The following is a 15483-nucleotide window of genomic DNA, read 5'->3' on the forward strand; positions in this document are numbered from 1 at the left end:
TCATGCCTGGTCAAATGCGGTTGGGCCATCAGTGTAACCCCCGACATCGTTTGATCGAGTTGAATGCAGCCCTGTCAGGAGACTCAGAAGGTCTGCATGACTAGTATAGGTTTAAAGTATAGAGGTGAGATCCCTTCATAGCAATAATATTCTTTACGTCAAATAAATAGATGTGTATTGCTTGATGATGTAACAATCTGAACTACCCATATGCTAATGCATTTAATCAATGATCTTGGGCTCCATTTCGATATCCTTCTTCTTTCCGAGGACTTCCTTCTCTTGCTGGACAGCCACATGGTTATTAAGCAAGTGACTTGGATCACGGATAAAACAGGCCGCGATGATGGCTAATACACCCAATGGAATTGTCGAATAAAACACAGTCCTGAACGCCTTAGCGTATGTGTTCTTGAACGCGGCAGCTGTGGCTTGGAGTACTGGTTCTGTTACGTTGGGGACCTTGGCCATAGCAAAAGGTACACCAACCGCATTCTGGATGACAGCTGGGATCAAGGCAGGCAAGTCTTTGGGAGAGTATCCCGCACCGATAGCAGCCCCAGCAATGTTGTTACCGAGGTCGCGGTTGACAATAGAGGTCAAAATCGTGCTGAACATGGCGTTGCCGAGCGATCCGCCAGCGCTGCGGAATGTTCCCATCAATCCGGCCGAGACTCCCAGCTCCTCCTGAGGAACCAACAGACCAGAAGAGACGTAGGACAACACTGTAACCCAGGTGAAGCAGGACTGGCCGAACATAGGTAGGATGGTCCAACCGGTCTTGTTGTTAGGGACCACGGCGGCGTACGATGCTGTGAAGACAGTCTGCATGAGAAGGGCGAAAACAAACTGGTACCGGATGTGTTTGAGCTTGTGAACAAGACTGGGCATAATCCAACCTCCAATAATGCCGGACATACTGGCAGGGACTGAGATGACACCGATTTCCAGAATATCGTTAGTGAACATGAACAAAGTACCCTGGTTGCCGAGTGTGACGATTCCCTGCCAGATCATGCCAGACACGAAGAGGACCACAAGATACACGGTGAATTCTCGGTACATGCGAAAGATCTTGATGGGGAAAAGTGGCTTCTTCGGAATGGTGAAGTCGTAGACAAACGCTGCGATGAAGACACAGGCACCAATTGAGATAGTTGTTGCGACGAGCGTCATGGATCTATGAGTGGCGCCGAGGAAGGTGACGCCGATCAGGAATACGGTAAGGCCGGTGGCAAAGAGGAGGAGTCCGATGTAGTCGAGGTCCTTCACCTGCTGCCAACGTGTCCTCTCAAAGTCGTGCTGCGGTCGAGATGGAGGGAAGTAGCAGACAAATGTTCCGATAAGACAGATGCCAGCGTATATTATGGTGATATAGTAACACCATCTCCAGCTCGCCTTGAGATATAGGTGAGTAGCGATGAGGCCGGCCAACGAGCCCCAAGGGATAGTGATGCAAAACTCGGTCCACGCCAGACCAATACCTCTAGAAATTGGAATTAGAAACTGGTGCCGAGTAGAGGCATGAAAAGTCCTTGTGAAGCACATACCTATACTTGTTGGGGAGAAGCTCGCTGATCCCAGGATACGACACCATGATAGTACCGGCGCCAAAGCCGATTAAGGTAGTTCCAGCGACAACATGCAATGTAGTCTGGGCTACAGCACAAATAATCTAGCAAAAGTCCTCGTTAGACAACAGACATCCCTCATCTTGGGAAAATATCTGATAACTTACACCACCAACCAGAACGATTGTCTGACCGCTCAATAGTACATATCGGCGACCAAATACATCACTTAGACCGCCAGCAACAGCGAACGCGACAGCTGAACCAATGGACCAACTGCCAGGTATCCAGGCAATGTGCTCAGTGTCGCCCAATGCCATACCAATCTGCTGAAGAATCTGAGTAGGCATGATGAATCCGGTCGCGATGGCGGGTACGTAGGTCAGACCCATGAACTACAAAGGAGAGGCGATCTTGTTAGTACAGCTCAGACCACCATTTTAGAGCATTTTTTGGACGTAGGAACTTACGAAAACAGCTAGAAATGTGGATATAGCGACCTTTGGGGTCGGCTCGAGGTCGGAGTTTTCGACATATTGAATTGAAGGTGGACGTTGGTCATCCGTGGGTAGGGCTGACTTCTTGGCGTCGCCTGCAGGCGCTACAGACACCTCTTGGTTGGACGCCATGTTGACAAACTCCAATTGCTGTTGAAGACTATCGAATAATAAAATATGGCAGAAACAAAAGGTGATTGAAGCTGAAATATGCCACCTTGAGACGTGGAGTTGTACAAGTTTGGAAAATTAGTTGACCTGGAGACGGGGCCCAGGCTTATATAGATTGACCAACTGGAAGGTTACGCTGGTGGTAATTAAACTTTCACTAGTCTGTGTGTGATAAGGCAATTGCCCCAGGAAATTGAAATGCGGGGAGGCTTGACACTACTGTAACTCCCTGCGAACAAGGAGAAGGTCTGCTATGGTCAGCATGGGCTTATCGCTCGCTTCTTTTACCCCGCAAGATTGTACAAGGTAAACCTCGGTCAATAGCATATTGTGCAAGATTGAGCAGTTCGGGATGTCTCAATGAGGTTGAGTCGAAACGTCTGCCGTGATTGCCGCGTATGGAATCAAGAACCATGCTGAGATTGGCGGCGGCTGTCTATCACAATGAGGGGATAGCTCCACGTGGGGGGCTTCGATAAGACGGGAGAAACGAGGCTCTAGACGCAGGCTAGTGCAACCGAGAATCGAATGGGCCCCAGACGGAATCTGCGGAGGAGCTCAGCCCCTTGTCTCAAGATCTTGGGGAAGCAAAGTCAAAGGGTTCCTTGACCATAGATGGGATAGTATCAGACAAAAGGTCGGTATTTGCACCCCGAATAGTCAAGATATTCAGTCAGGCGCACACCGAGACGCATGTCCGAAACGATCACAGCTTCGGGCCAGACAAAGCTTAAATATCTTATCCCCATTCCGGTTGTCCATCACGGCAAATACTGAGCATCAGCCGGTACTCGAAGCCATATCTAGATTGCAATTCTTCGTCAGGACCATCCATGCGGGCTTCGCACACAACCAATCGAAGCGTTACAATGACCAACCTATTCAAGACTACGTGACAGGTTAAAGAGCCCCGTCTGTCCCGCCCTACATCACGTAGGATTTTTTAGATACCGCCACCACAAATAAAATGGCCGATTTTCACGCTAAGACCCAGTTGGTAAAGGAGAGCCAGCCCTGGACGCGCCGCATCGCATACAATGTCCAAATCCGGGCAATACAAGCGACTCTGACAACCATCGACTGGTTGGGCTCATTCAGCAGAACTTCAGCCAACGCACCCAATATTGTCAAGACGTACAATGTGAGAGATCATTTGCCTGTGCGGTAAGTTGCCAGCACAATACCTCAACTCCTTGGCTTTCATTTTCATTTCCGAGGAGTGTCTGCATTTCCGAGTCTCCCTCTTCACGTTCCAGAGCTGATCAACGTTGTAGGATTTTTCTTCCTTCTTCCTATGAAGCCGGCTCATCCAAGGCACTTCCGACACTGTTTACTATTCATGGTGGTGGCTTTTGCATAGGCTCCTCGCAGGATGATGACGCCTGGAACCGTTCCTTTTCTGACACTCACTCCGTGCTAGTTGTTGCATTGAACTACAGCAAAGCCCCAGCAGCTCCCTTCCCCACCGGCTTAGATGATCTTGTATCGCTATATCTGGCCACTTTGGATGATGAGTCTCTCCCTATTGATAAGGCAAACGGCGGACGTATCGCCATCTGTGGGTTCAGCGCAGGCGGTAATCTGAGCCTGGGCTTGTCTCAGCGCCTGCTCCAGTCTGACCATTGTACTTGTCATCCCCGTGCAGCTATCTCTGTCTACGGTGCACTTGATCTCAGCCGCTCTCCAGAGGCAAAGGCTAGTACACGTCAGTATAAAACGGATGCTAGTCTCGGCTCCCCGCGCACGTCCGCACGCGATCTCCTCCTCAACATGGCCCCGCTCTTCGATTGGAGTTATCTGCCCGATGGACAGGACCTGCAAGATCCCCTCGTGAGCCCTGGCCCGTGCGCTGATCCAGATGATCTCCCTCCCCATGTTTTCATCATCGCGTCGGAACTAGACATGTTGGCAAAGGAAAGTCAGGATTGTGCCTCCCGTATGGCCCACGCAAGAGGAGGCTCCGGAATACCGGTCGCTGATTCCGAGATAGCTCGCTGCGGGCGTTCAGAGCCTGGAAAACCTGGGGAGTTGGAGTTGGAAGATAAGCGATTCGCTTGGCAGGAAACCTTTCCTGACGGCAGCGTCAGATGGCTCCTGGTGCCGGATGTCCTGCATGGTTTTGATAGTCTGCCCATGCGTGAGAGACTTGGAGGGGAAGAGACGATAAAGGATGCAGAGCTCAAGACAGAAGCATATTGCAAGCTGCTAGGTGACTGGCTTCTTAACACAGTCTTCATTGTTTGAAGAAGGCAGCACAGACAGAATCACTTCAGGTGTCAAATCAGCTAATCTCCGGTTGTTGCATTATACAAAGATAGTAAATACATCTTAGCTCAAAGTTCCTTCAGCATCATAGATATGATTAGTTCGCCTTGACTCTGGGGCATTGCCTACTTGAGAAATTACTCACAAGAGCTATTCACTAGGAGGCACTGTATAAAAGATAAAATAGCATAAACCTATGAGTATCCATCTATTTGGAATAACCAGTGCCAAGAGAATCTAGACTCTTTGGAGCGTATGCCTGGATTGTGTCTGACCCAACTTGGTGAACGAACCGGTAGATAGAATTGGTACAGGGATATGCATGCTTTGAATGCCACCCTACATACCCTAACCTTGCAAAATATATCGGAAAGGGCCCGAGTAGCATTCCGGGTAGATCCCGAGACACTCAGGCATCAGTCGCTTAGAGTAAGTGCAGCACAACCTCAGATCAGTTCATTTCGGAGTTGGTCTTGGCTTCCAGCTCCAGATTCCCAACCCATCGATGCGACTCGCCTGAATCCCTCCAACCTTACACTGCAAAGTGATGTATCCGGGTTGCTTTTCACAAAGTAACGGGCTAGATCATTAGACCTAACGTATCGTGCTTCCCAACACCTTACTTGGAGATGTCGCCTAACCCCTAGAGATTCCAACGGCCATTGGGTTTCTTTCGATCCGGGTTATGTTTAACGACCAATTCTCGACCTGGTCTCGCCATGCATCTGTGTCCTGCTGGTGAGTAGTTGACAAACGTCTACGGTATTGTCTACCATTTGGTTGGCAAAAGAATACTATTTGGTGGTCATGTGCTCGTCGAGACGTTTGAGGACTTCGCCACGTGAAATCTCGATCATGTCGCCTGGTAGGTCAATACCAATTTGTATAACTTGCGGCGAATAATAACTTATTGATAATCTGAGGTGTCCAACGGCCGAAGTGTTTGACTCACGTTACCCTGACTGTTTGTATCCCTTGGCGAATGCAATGGAAAGCTTGCTTGCAAAGTCCGCGGACCGGGCTCGTCGCCTAACGATCAGACCCAAAAGTCGACGCCGGCAACGGGTAGTATCACAAGCATACTCAGTTATAACAAGGCACGGCCTGTAAGGAGAGCTTCAACCAATACCCCCGCCTTCTTTGGGGGAAGGGACCATGTTGTTTGGATGACCCGGGGCCCGGATGATTCTGAGGTGACCAGCTAAGGCTTACACGAACTTGACCATCCGGGAACAACGTGATAGTTGCATGCATCACCTAATCATTTGGTTTACGGCATGCCGGCCTTCCTAGGCGCTATGGCAGGATACGCCCAGACTTTGGCATTTGGTCACTGCTGGTCATTGTCTACTAGTGTGTGATGAGAAGAACATTCCAAAGCACAAAAGACACAAAAGTAATAATTTATCCAGGAGCTCGCATCCAGCGTACCGTATGAGAAGATGCTTGAGGACAGCATTCTTGGATTATGGTCGCGGTGGATAACGCCGATGAAGTATGCTGGGTTGCCAGGATAACAGCCTCATGCTGAATCAACTCGTAACAAGCGCTCTTCAATAACGCAGAGTTATTCTGAATTCGAAGGGCCTTTGTAGTCACTTGATGTACTCAATGTTAGCCAAAATTACATGGTCTAAGATGTCACCAGACTCTTGGTGAAGGTTTTGCGAGACGGCTTGTCCGCAACAAAAGATTATTCAGTCCAGTCTAAAAGGATCAAGTGACGCACGATAGATCCACCAGAAATATTGTGAAAATAAGAACGTTGAGAGTTTTATAATAAATGGTCATGTATCAGCGGCATTTCGGTATTATAGCCGGCGGTCGGTGTTGTGCGACTCCAAATCCCGCCTCGATTGGTCTAGCGGCTGATGTTGGACGCTCATCACTTACTCCAACTTGATCAGATGACGCAGCCATGTTGCATACCAAGCCTCAGCTTCCCCTCAATCAATGAAAACCTCCCAGTTTCAAATCATAACAGTTCAATCCCATAATCCAAAATGAAGCCGTCGCCGTTTACGTTTGACCCTCGTGCTGATACTCTACTCATTCTGCAGAACCCCAACGCGCATCTACAAGAGGAAAATGAGATCCAAGTGGACTCGGAGCCGGAGTATGAACGGCTTGGGTCCGATGAGGCGGGGTTGATGGAAACAACAAAGGCCCGACGCGATTCACCGATGACTTTGGATAATGACCAGAGTTATCCGAGAGGTTCGTTAGAAGAGGGCGGGTCAACGCAGGTCGAATTCCGGGTGTCGTCGAGACATTTGAGTCTTGTCTCACCAGTTTTCCGGGCGATGCTGGAAAGCCAATTCAAAGAGTCTCGGCCAAATGATCAAGGGCTCTATGAGCTCCAAGCTAGCGAATGGGATGCCGAGGCACTCGTGATCTTGCTCGACATCATCCACGGTCACCATCGCGAGGTCCCGAAACGGATATCGGTGGAGACGCTCTCGCATATAGCAATTATTGTCGACTACTACGGCTGTCACGAGATCATGGAGCTGGTTTTCGCTGCTTGGGTGAGCTATCTCGGACCGCCAGAAGATTTCGTCAAGCAAGATCCGATGCGATGGTTGTTTATCTCTTGGGTCTTCAGGCAAGAATCATTATTTACAACCGCAACGAAGATGCTGCTCTTGTACGACAATGGCAAATACGTGGTTGATCTACCAATACCCCAGCCAATATTAGGTAATGACGCGCCAAACCACTTCCTCATCGAAGGTACTGATAATTCATAGATAAAATTGATGACAACCGTCAATTCGTTCTCAATACCCTCTTCGGCCATCTCTACAATCTCCAACAAGATCTCCTCGAAGGTAAAGCTGGCTGCTCAGAAACGTGTGCCAGTATGCTTCTCGGTTCATTGATGAAGCAGATGCGAACAAGAGGTCTTACACCTGTTAGGCCATCGATGCCTTTTGATGGATGGAGAGTGGAGGATGCACGAAGTATGATTCTCGGTTTTGCGGCGCGACCTTGGCGCGTGCCTGGAAGGTCCACGGATCACCCTTGTACATTGAACAAGTTTTTGTTTTCACGCGTTAGTTTGACGCTTGCACATGCGAAAGGGCTTGAGTTGAAGGATTTTGAGGGGAGTCCCTGTGTATTGTTTCAATCTATGAGCTCATAGTAGCTCAAGCGTATCTATCTCACATATACTTGGTATAGTTGTCAATGAAGGTTTAAACTTATGGCCAACATGATTTTTATAGCCCAATTCAAGCTAAGACATTCTTATATATCTATAAATAACAGTTATCATAAATTCTGTGGAAATACTAACCCGATTACTTTTCTTCACGTTTAAAGACTTTCTTCCTATACATCTGACCTTTATAGTTAAATATCGTATGAAGATAGAGTGATAGTAGCTTTTGTGTCTGCTATAGGGTATTCGAGACTACCGGCACCTGTGAGAAAACAAGAGGTAATGTACAAACGGGGCAGTTGGGATCTCAACGCGGCTTACCTTACTAACCGGGTTTCGCCCCTAGCTCAGGGGCTAAGCTATTCCTAATCTGCTTAGTCTCATCGAGACCCGAACTAGCCCGGGATCTTCCGCAGTGAAATGGGGATGAGGCTGCAGGTTCGTCTCGTGTTTTCATACCCCACAACGCGTGGGAACTCTTGGGCACTCAGCTCTGGTCGCGAGATTTAAATGCTTTCAGTGTTTTCCCCATGTTTTAAAGCGTTTTTGCTCGACGATGAGCGTTATCAAGACACTATTGCCTAAGGCATCAATAAATCGTTTTGCTTTTTACTTGCCGAGATTGGAGCTCCATTTTAAGAGCTATGCATTTTGTTCCAGCTGAGCAACCAGGCCCAATGAGAAGTCCCGAACGCCACTAGCCCCCTTACCTGCAATTTTCTGGCCTGAGCTCTAATCGTCACCGCAGCAGATGCACACCGAAGTCAATTCAATAACAATCTCATTCTCTTTGCGCCCACTCAACAACACATTGTGAGCCTCACCAGGTGATAGGCGCGCAAGCAGAAACTATTAACCAAGGACTCAGCGCACTCTTAGCATGCTGATGCGATAGCGCGACCGACAGAGGAGTCAGCCAAAATGGCAGGCCAGGAGCCTCTGCGACAGTTTCGAGATATCAAAGATGCCGTCTATCGCTATGACTCGGTTTTCGCGTCAATCAAGTCGCCAACTGAGCTTTATGAGGAGAAGTTGAGATCGATTCAAGATCGCATCGCGCAAATATGGTCCGAATTGCCATCGGCGCCGCCGGACCAAACATCCAGGCTTCAGGACAATCTGATTGAGCTGGCCGGCCAGAAGAAGGAACTGGAAATCGACCAAAAGACGAACATTGAGCACTATGAAAGAATTCACGCGCAGAAGGTTCTGCAAACGATGGACTCGTTCCGCAACCATCTCTTTCAACTCATGGGAACGTCCAGCGGACAGTCGCAATTTCAGATGACGCCTGACACTACGAGGCTTGGGACTGATCGAGTTGAGATCGCGCCCGTGGAGCCAGAGTTTCCGGGACAGGCACCTATCCTCCCTGTTCCTGCAAATGATGAGATGGACGATGGACCAATGTTTGACGATAACCTGATGGATGGCACAATGGAAGACGGCGCTGATGATGACGAACCTACGGAAGACATCTTACCCCAGGAGGACAGTGTGATGCAAGAACCTGTTGAGGCTGAACCTTACAACAAAGAACCTACAGAAGAGCCTACAGAAAATCCCACAGAAGACGAACCTTTCGAGACGGAACCTACCAACGAGGAACCTGCGGAGGAAGAAACCGCCGAGGGGGAAACCGTGGAGGAATCAGCAGAGGAAGAGCCCGTGGAGAGGGTGTCTGCTGAGGAGGAAGCTGGCGCGGATAGTACTGAAGAGCCTGATGACGAGCAAGCTGCAGAGGCAGAACCAGTCGAGAGAGAATCCGTTGACGATGAACCTATCGCAAGCAGGACTCGAAAGCCTGGCAATCGCACAAAGGCATCGAGCCGAGACATTGCTGCTCGCGAAGATATTTCTGCTCGTCATGCCAGATATACCTTCAGTCCATCACCGACTCCGGCTGCTGAAACTATCACGGTACAAGCAGACGAGTCTGACGATGAAGAGGAGGATGGAAATGAGGACGAAGACGAGGACGAAGACGAGGACGAAGACGAAGACGAATCGGAAGAAGAGGAGGAAGAGGCATCTGAACCCAAATTCTCTGAACCTGATGAAGCTCCCCCATCACCACGACAAACCAGATCAGGAGGAGTAAGCTGATTCACCTCGAACTTTGATATGTTACTTACCAACTTTTTCAGACCAAGCGCAAGGGAAGCTTCTCGAGTCCAATGACGAAAACCAAACGCCAAAAGTCAGAACGAGCATCTTCTACTAACAAAGAGACACAAAAGGATGCACCAACAGCAGAGCCAACACGACGCCAGACTCGACTACGTCAACGACATCACGACCCGACAGGCGCTGACGAGTTCAAGGGAATCATCAACCCGAAATGCGGAAAGGTCTATTTGACGTACTGGGACAAGACCAAAGAATGGCTTGCTGTCCTCATTCTCCCTATGGGCAGTTTCGACAAGATCGGAATTCCTGGATCTATCGAAACCTGCGGCTTAGCAGACTCCCTTCCGCCTTGTTACCAGTGTGATAAAGTGTCCGGAGAATACACATGGGCTAAACCTTACGAGACTGGGAATACTCTCGTCCACGAACGCATGTTTCCGGTCATGTACTTTGACGGTCGAGACTTTCCTAACAGGAGTGCCATCGACTGGATCGAAGCAAAGGACTTGCGGAGATTTAACCCAAAACTCAACAACGATCTTCTTCCTCACATCAAAGAGGTCGAAAAATACTTAAAGGCTGACCCCGCCAGGTCAGCTTTGCAGGAAGATGACGAGGATGGCGAAAGAGTGCCGCACAAAGAGAGAACTGAGTCTCAAGTACCAAAACCAGAAGAATCGAAGAAGAAAAAGCGCAAGTCGAGTGAACACAAGACTTCGGGATCCAGCAAACCAAAGACAAATTCAAAGAAGCAGGCCTCAGCAACAGATGCAGCAACAGATACAGAGGTTCAGAAGGCAACCCCTACGCCGGAACAAATGGCAGCACATAGGGCAGCAGCACTGAAGCCTCAAGTGCTGAGGATGATAGGCCACCACAATAACTTGGACAAATTAAAACCTACCAAGACCGCAGCTTCGAAGCCAGCAACGACGGCCCCTGCAAAAACAAATGAGAAAGATTTAAATAGTCGGCCTGCATCTAGACCGTCCTACCATAAGCCAGCAGAGTCGAAGTCATCGAGCTCAAAGCCAGGAGCGGCGAATCCTGCGAGACCGGCGGGGAAAGGATCTAATCAGCCTGCCCCGAAGCCATCAGCAGCAAAGCCAGCAACACGGAGACCAGCCGAGAAAGACGCAAGCCAGTCTAACCCAAGGCCGCCAGCAGAAAAGACAGTGTTGAAACCAGCTGAGAAAGAATCAAATCAACCTGCACCGAAACCATCAGCTCCGAGGCCTGCTGAGAGTCACCAAAGCAACCAGGTCCGGACAAGATCCAAGCCAACAGGTCCGAGGCCAACCGTAACAAGGACAGCATCAGGAACACCTGCCGAGAAGGAGCCAAGCCGGCCTGTCACAAAGCCGGCGGCACCAAAGCTAACAGCGCCAGCTGAGAAGATATCAAGTCCGCCTGCGCCGAAGCCAACTGAACATCACCCAAACAAGACTGCTCAGACCAAGCCTCAGGCACCTGTAACTGGTATGACTACTCGCCGCATGCAAACTCGGAACTTACAGCTAATGAGCCCCAGCGGAACCTCAAGTCCCTCTTCCAGTTTCCGGCGAAAATCAAACGGAATTTGAGCCTCAGATTGATGAGTCTGCTCCAGTTCTGGAAGACGACTCTCAGGCTGCCCCTGCCCCTGTCCAGCAACAAGCTCCCCAACCCAGAGCTGACCCTCCGGCTCCGGCTCCGGCTCCAAGAGTTCCGAGAGCACCATCGGCGCCGCCCAGGCCTCAGTCTGTTCCGCAGCCCAGCAGTGTTTCTCATCATCCCTTGCCGATGCCTTCGCCTGTACCCAGGCCTGCAAGTACCAGGAATCCACCACGGCCACTGCCCGGTGAAGATGTTAAGAAGGAGGAAAAGCCCATCATCGTCATTGACATTTCAGACGATGAATCAGACGGTGCTGCTGAAGACAATGCCGCTGCTGCACGTACCTTATCGCAACGGGCTTCCCGTGCCCAAGTTCTCCAACAGTTGACTGCCGCTCTGGAAGAAGACTTAACCACCAGCCAGCAACGAACGACAGCAGCGCAACGTACCGACGCAGATCGACTAAGAGCGGTTGACATCGCGCTGGCGGCACTGAGGCGGGATAAACCATCGAATCCGTCGGTTGGACAGGCGTGGGACCGGAGACCTTACGACTCGACACATAGGCCCGTGCAAGGGGATGTAGAGAGAATACGTGCACCACTCTACAGCCCAGCTGTGACAAACACGTCTCTGCCAGATCAGCACCAAGCACAAATGGTAAACACGAACCGGAGCATCGGTAGGCAGCTCGGCTCTGGATCACTTCCAACCCCGCCAGCCCAGTCGTTGCCAGGGCCCATGGACATCGATAGCTATTCATCACGCCCTCGATACAGCGCAGGGTCGAGTCCAATAGGCCAACCATATCGCCAGCCACCTCCGGAGCAGCATTCACATCTACAACAGCCCCAGCCACGACAAGCGCAGGCTTCTCAACAACAGCTCCTGACTGAGTACGTGAGTGCTACACCCAGTCACCCAGAAAGCTTATCTCGGCGCCCAAGTCATGATCAGACACCACGGATACCGGAGCCTCCTCCCACCACCCAGTACTGGCATATGCAAGGGCGATTGCAGCAGACACACGATCCCCAACAGTCACCTCAGAATCAATATCAGCCAAGTCAGCAATCGCATGCTTCCCCTGTGTCCACTGCACCTCCGGTTCAGTATCCGCGACCTGATGTACAACAGCAATATCCTCCTCAACAAGCGGCTCCTTCGCATTATCAAAATACGCAGTACCAGGCGCAACACCCTCCAGCGCAGCCGTATAATCAGCCGCCGCAACCTTATCAACAACAGCCTTCGGTGCAATATCAACAGCCACAACCCGCCCAACAATATCATGCTGCTCATCAGCCAGCCCCAACTCAGCAGTATGACACGCAGGCGCAAACTCAACCGATTGAGAGATCTACTCAGCGTACTCCTTCTCTTTCACACCTGATGCACAGACATTTGCTTGAATCTCCGCAGAACAACCGTAACCAGGTGCTGCCGCCACCTCCGCAGTCTTCTCCCCCCATCTCTTCTGCCCAAACTCACAACCAGACATCACATACAACGCGTCTATCTTTTTCCAGCCCGTATGCCACTCCTCCAACACAGCCTCCACCACACGCGGGCCAGTTCCCAAGTGTACCAACAGTCGCCTCACAGCAAGCTGTTCAGCATACGGCGCCTCTCCGTACTAGCCACGAGTGGCCAACCCCATATCAAAATGGCCAAGCGCAGGCACAACAGGCCGGAGCTTCTGCTGAGCGGCCTTCTTCGTCTCATTTTCAATCCGCGCCCTCAAACCACTCTCGATCAGCGTCTGGTCATACACAAAACGAGCAACGACCTCCCTACCTACCGTCAACTCATAACGCATCTCGGCCTTACCCCTCACCGCACTGGAACCAACAATCAACCCAGGTTTCGAATCTTCCTCCTCCACGACCACTCGTGGCTATCGACCAACAACTACAACAAGATCCGAACCTACTGCCACCCTTAGTATCGAGTAATAGGCCACCAGAACGACCGCATCAGCCTTCTTATAACCCCTATTCAACTATTCCCAGCATAATGCAGCACCACGAAACACCTTCTGCCGCAGTCCATCCACCCCAGCTTCCTCGACTTCGGCAAACTGGTGCTGGCTCGCCACCGGGATTCTCTCAGGCACAACCCCAACAATCAACACCTGCAGCAGCCTATCACCCAGCCCCGCTTCGCCAAGTTGAACCAGCCGCGGGACCTGGGCCCTCACCGATACAACCAGTCGTAAGCCCCCATGAACAACGGGCCTTGTCTCCCCGGCCAGAGTCTTCTGCACCCCCGGCACCACAGCCATCCGCGCAAACAACTTCTAATCAACAAGCTGAGCCCGAATCTCGCTCGTCCCGTGATAAGCGGGATAAGCTAAACCCAGAACCACCGGAGGGCACCCAACAAACCTCAACAGCCGCGTCAACACATCAGCCGGAACCTGCCACCGCGGAAGCCAACAATTTTCACCCATGGGTCCAAGTTGATCTCAACCTTCCTCAAGACCCTCCCGACTGGGGTGATTCGATGCCATTTGAGCTCGTCGAGTTCATCTCTGAATGGGAGCGCCTGCGTTCTCTACGCCAAGGTCTGGGAGGTCTACGCAACCACAGGGGCGGCCTCGAATGCTTGTTCTGCACTGGTCCTGAACGGGTGCCTTACGTCTATGATCGCAAGAACTATTTCGAGAAGCATCTCTTGCATCACTGGCAGAGGGTGAAGAAGATTCATCCAGAGGGGCCAGATCCTAACCCACGCCCAATACAGCGGCAACAGCCGTACATTTTTAGGGACGGCACTGCAAATCTCAATATTTGATTCGGAAAATATTAAACAGGGAAGCATTATGCGAGGTGTATTGGATTTAATGAGGCGTTAATTGTTATTGATGCATTTTGGTGTCAAATGGAAGGAATCACGAGAGCAGAGCTACCGTTACTTTTGTGCCATGGTATTTGGATAGGCATAGACTAACTGATGTATTCTATATATGATCTAATTATCTACATATGGGATGTTATTTGCTCAAGTCAAAGCCAAGTAAAGGCCATCAAACTCAGCGAAACACGCATCGTCACAAAATGCCGAACCTTATCAAATATCTCGTAGATTTAAATTAAAGGAACGTTTTGAAGAAGAGTTCGTTTAGTCGTTCGAAGTCTCAATCACGCACCGCAACGACGAGTAAGACTGACATCGTCAACAGCCATCTCCGCATACTGGAATTCGCCTTCGGACTGGATCTCGAAACGCAGTTCCCCAGCATCATCGGAGTTCTGTGGCGTAAAGACCTCACTCACTCGCTGATATGTGAAGGGGCCAAGTCCATCAAAGTTTCCGCTATCCCACATTTTCTTTCCATTGACGAAGGCGTTCGCATAGCAGAGCAAGTCAAAGCCATTGAAATTCTGCATGCTGATGTAGTATACCAACTCATATTCGTAGTCTCCCAAGGCGGGGAGAGCTTGAGAGAACGTAGTGGATGGGTGGCTTGAGATGAGGGTGTTGAGGCTGGTTCATGCGCTGTCAGTATAGTTTATAGAGGAGTCGTGGAGTAAAAAGGCAACTTACAGGCAGTAGGAGGGGGAACGCGGTTTCACTGACGAGACTTGGACGCCACTGTTCAAATCCCATGGCCAAGAACTGATGCTATCATCGAAGCTGGGGTTGTAAAGAACCTGTTCTTCAAGGCAAGGACCTGGCCCAACGGGACCGGCAGTGGTGGTGGTAGATTGCTCAGGAGATTGTTCGGTGGTAGTAGTAGTCAGGAAAGTGGTGATAGACCCGGCCGTCGCAGCGTCCGTAGCGCTCTCGGTGATGGTAGGGTCGACGGCATCCGTAGTACCAGTGGCATCAGTGGTAGCGTCGGTGACAGTGGTATCGAAAGCACCAGTAGTCTCGATCACGTCGACGGTGACGGTAGACGAAGCAGTCTCGTGAGAAGTCGCAGTTGTAGTTGTCTCAAGAAGAATTGCAGACGACAGGGCGAGTGAAGAAACAGGCTTGCAAGGTCCAGCGCTAACACCGCTAAAAGCAACAGCAGCAGCCAAAATTGCGACCAATTGGCGAGCCATGACAAAACTGTAGTGAATGGACAGTGCAAAGTGAGCAC

The 15483-nt window shown here is 50.5% G+C and overlaps 5 protein-coding genes across 5 annotated transcripts; 3 read left to right on the forward strand and 2 right to left on the reverse strand.

Annotated features, from left to right (window-relative positions):
* Positions 1–172: 172 nt before the first annotated feature.
* FOBCDRAFT_193359 (fungal trichothecene efflux pump) lies at positions 173–2299 on the reverse strand. Its single transcript, XM_031193623.3, has 4 exons — positions 2042–2299; positions 1739–1966; positions 1551–1675; positions 173–1486 (listed from the first exon to the last, which is right to left on the reverse strand). The coding sequence occupies exons 1-4, from the start codon at positions 2198–2200 to the stop codon at positions 223–225; spliced, it is 1776 nt and encodes a 591-aa protein (XP_031030244.2). The 5' UTR covers positions 2201–2299; the 3' UTR covers positions 173–222.
* Positions 2300–3206: 907 nt separating this feature from the next.
* Positions 3207–4483, forward strand: FOBCDRAFT_254549 (Alpha/Beta hydrolase protein; the record flags this gene model as incomplete). Its single annotated transcript, XM_031193624.2, has 2 exons — positions 3207–3403; positions 3514–4483. The coding sequence occupies 2 exons, from the start codon at positions 3207–3209 to the stop codon at positions 4481–4483; spliced, it is 1167 nt and encodes a 388-aa protein (XP_031030245.2).
* Positions 4484–6507: 2024 nt separating this feature from the next.
* FOBCDRAFT_287027 (uncharacterized protein) lies at positions 6508–7412 on the forward strand (the record flags this gene model as incomplete). The annotated part of the gene is made up of 2 exons (XM_059611696.1): positions 6508–7173; positions 7255–7412. 2 exons carry the CDS (start codon positions 6508–6510, stop codon positions 7384–7386), a joined length of 798 nt encoding a protein of 265 aa, XP_059466390.1. The 3' UTR covers positions 7387–7412.
* A 2663-nt stretch (positions 7413–10075) lies between these two features.
* On the forward strand, positions 10076–14189 carry FOBCDRAFT_150479 (uncharacterized protein; the record flags this gene model as incomplete). The annotated part of the gene is made up of 2 exons (XM_031193626.3): positions 10076–11276; positions 11329–14189. The coding sequence occupies 2 exons, from the start codon at positions 10076–10078 to the stop codon at positions 14187–14189; spliced, it is 4062 nt and encodes a 1353-aa protein (XP_031030247.3).
* Positions 14190–14536: 347 nt separating this feature from the next.
* Positions 14537–15445, reverse strand: FOBCDRAFT_209337 (uncharacterized protein; the record flags this gene model as incomplete). The annotated part of the gene is made up of 2 exons (XM_031193627.2): positions 14537–14882; positions 14943–15445. The coding sequence occupies 2 exons, from the start codon at positions 15443–15445 to the stop codon at positions 14537–14539; spliced, it is 849 nt and encodes a 282-aa protein (XP_031030248.2).
* Positions 15446–15483: the final 38 nt, after the last annotated feature.

Source organism: Fusarium oxysporum, chromosome XII, assembly GCF_013085055.1.
Source record: "Fusarium oxysporum Fo47 chromosome XII, complete sequence".
Classification (NCBI taxonomy): Eukaryota; Fungi; Ascomycota; class Sordariomycetes; order Hypocreales; family Nectriaceae; genus Fusarium; species Fusarium oxysporum.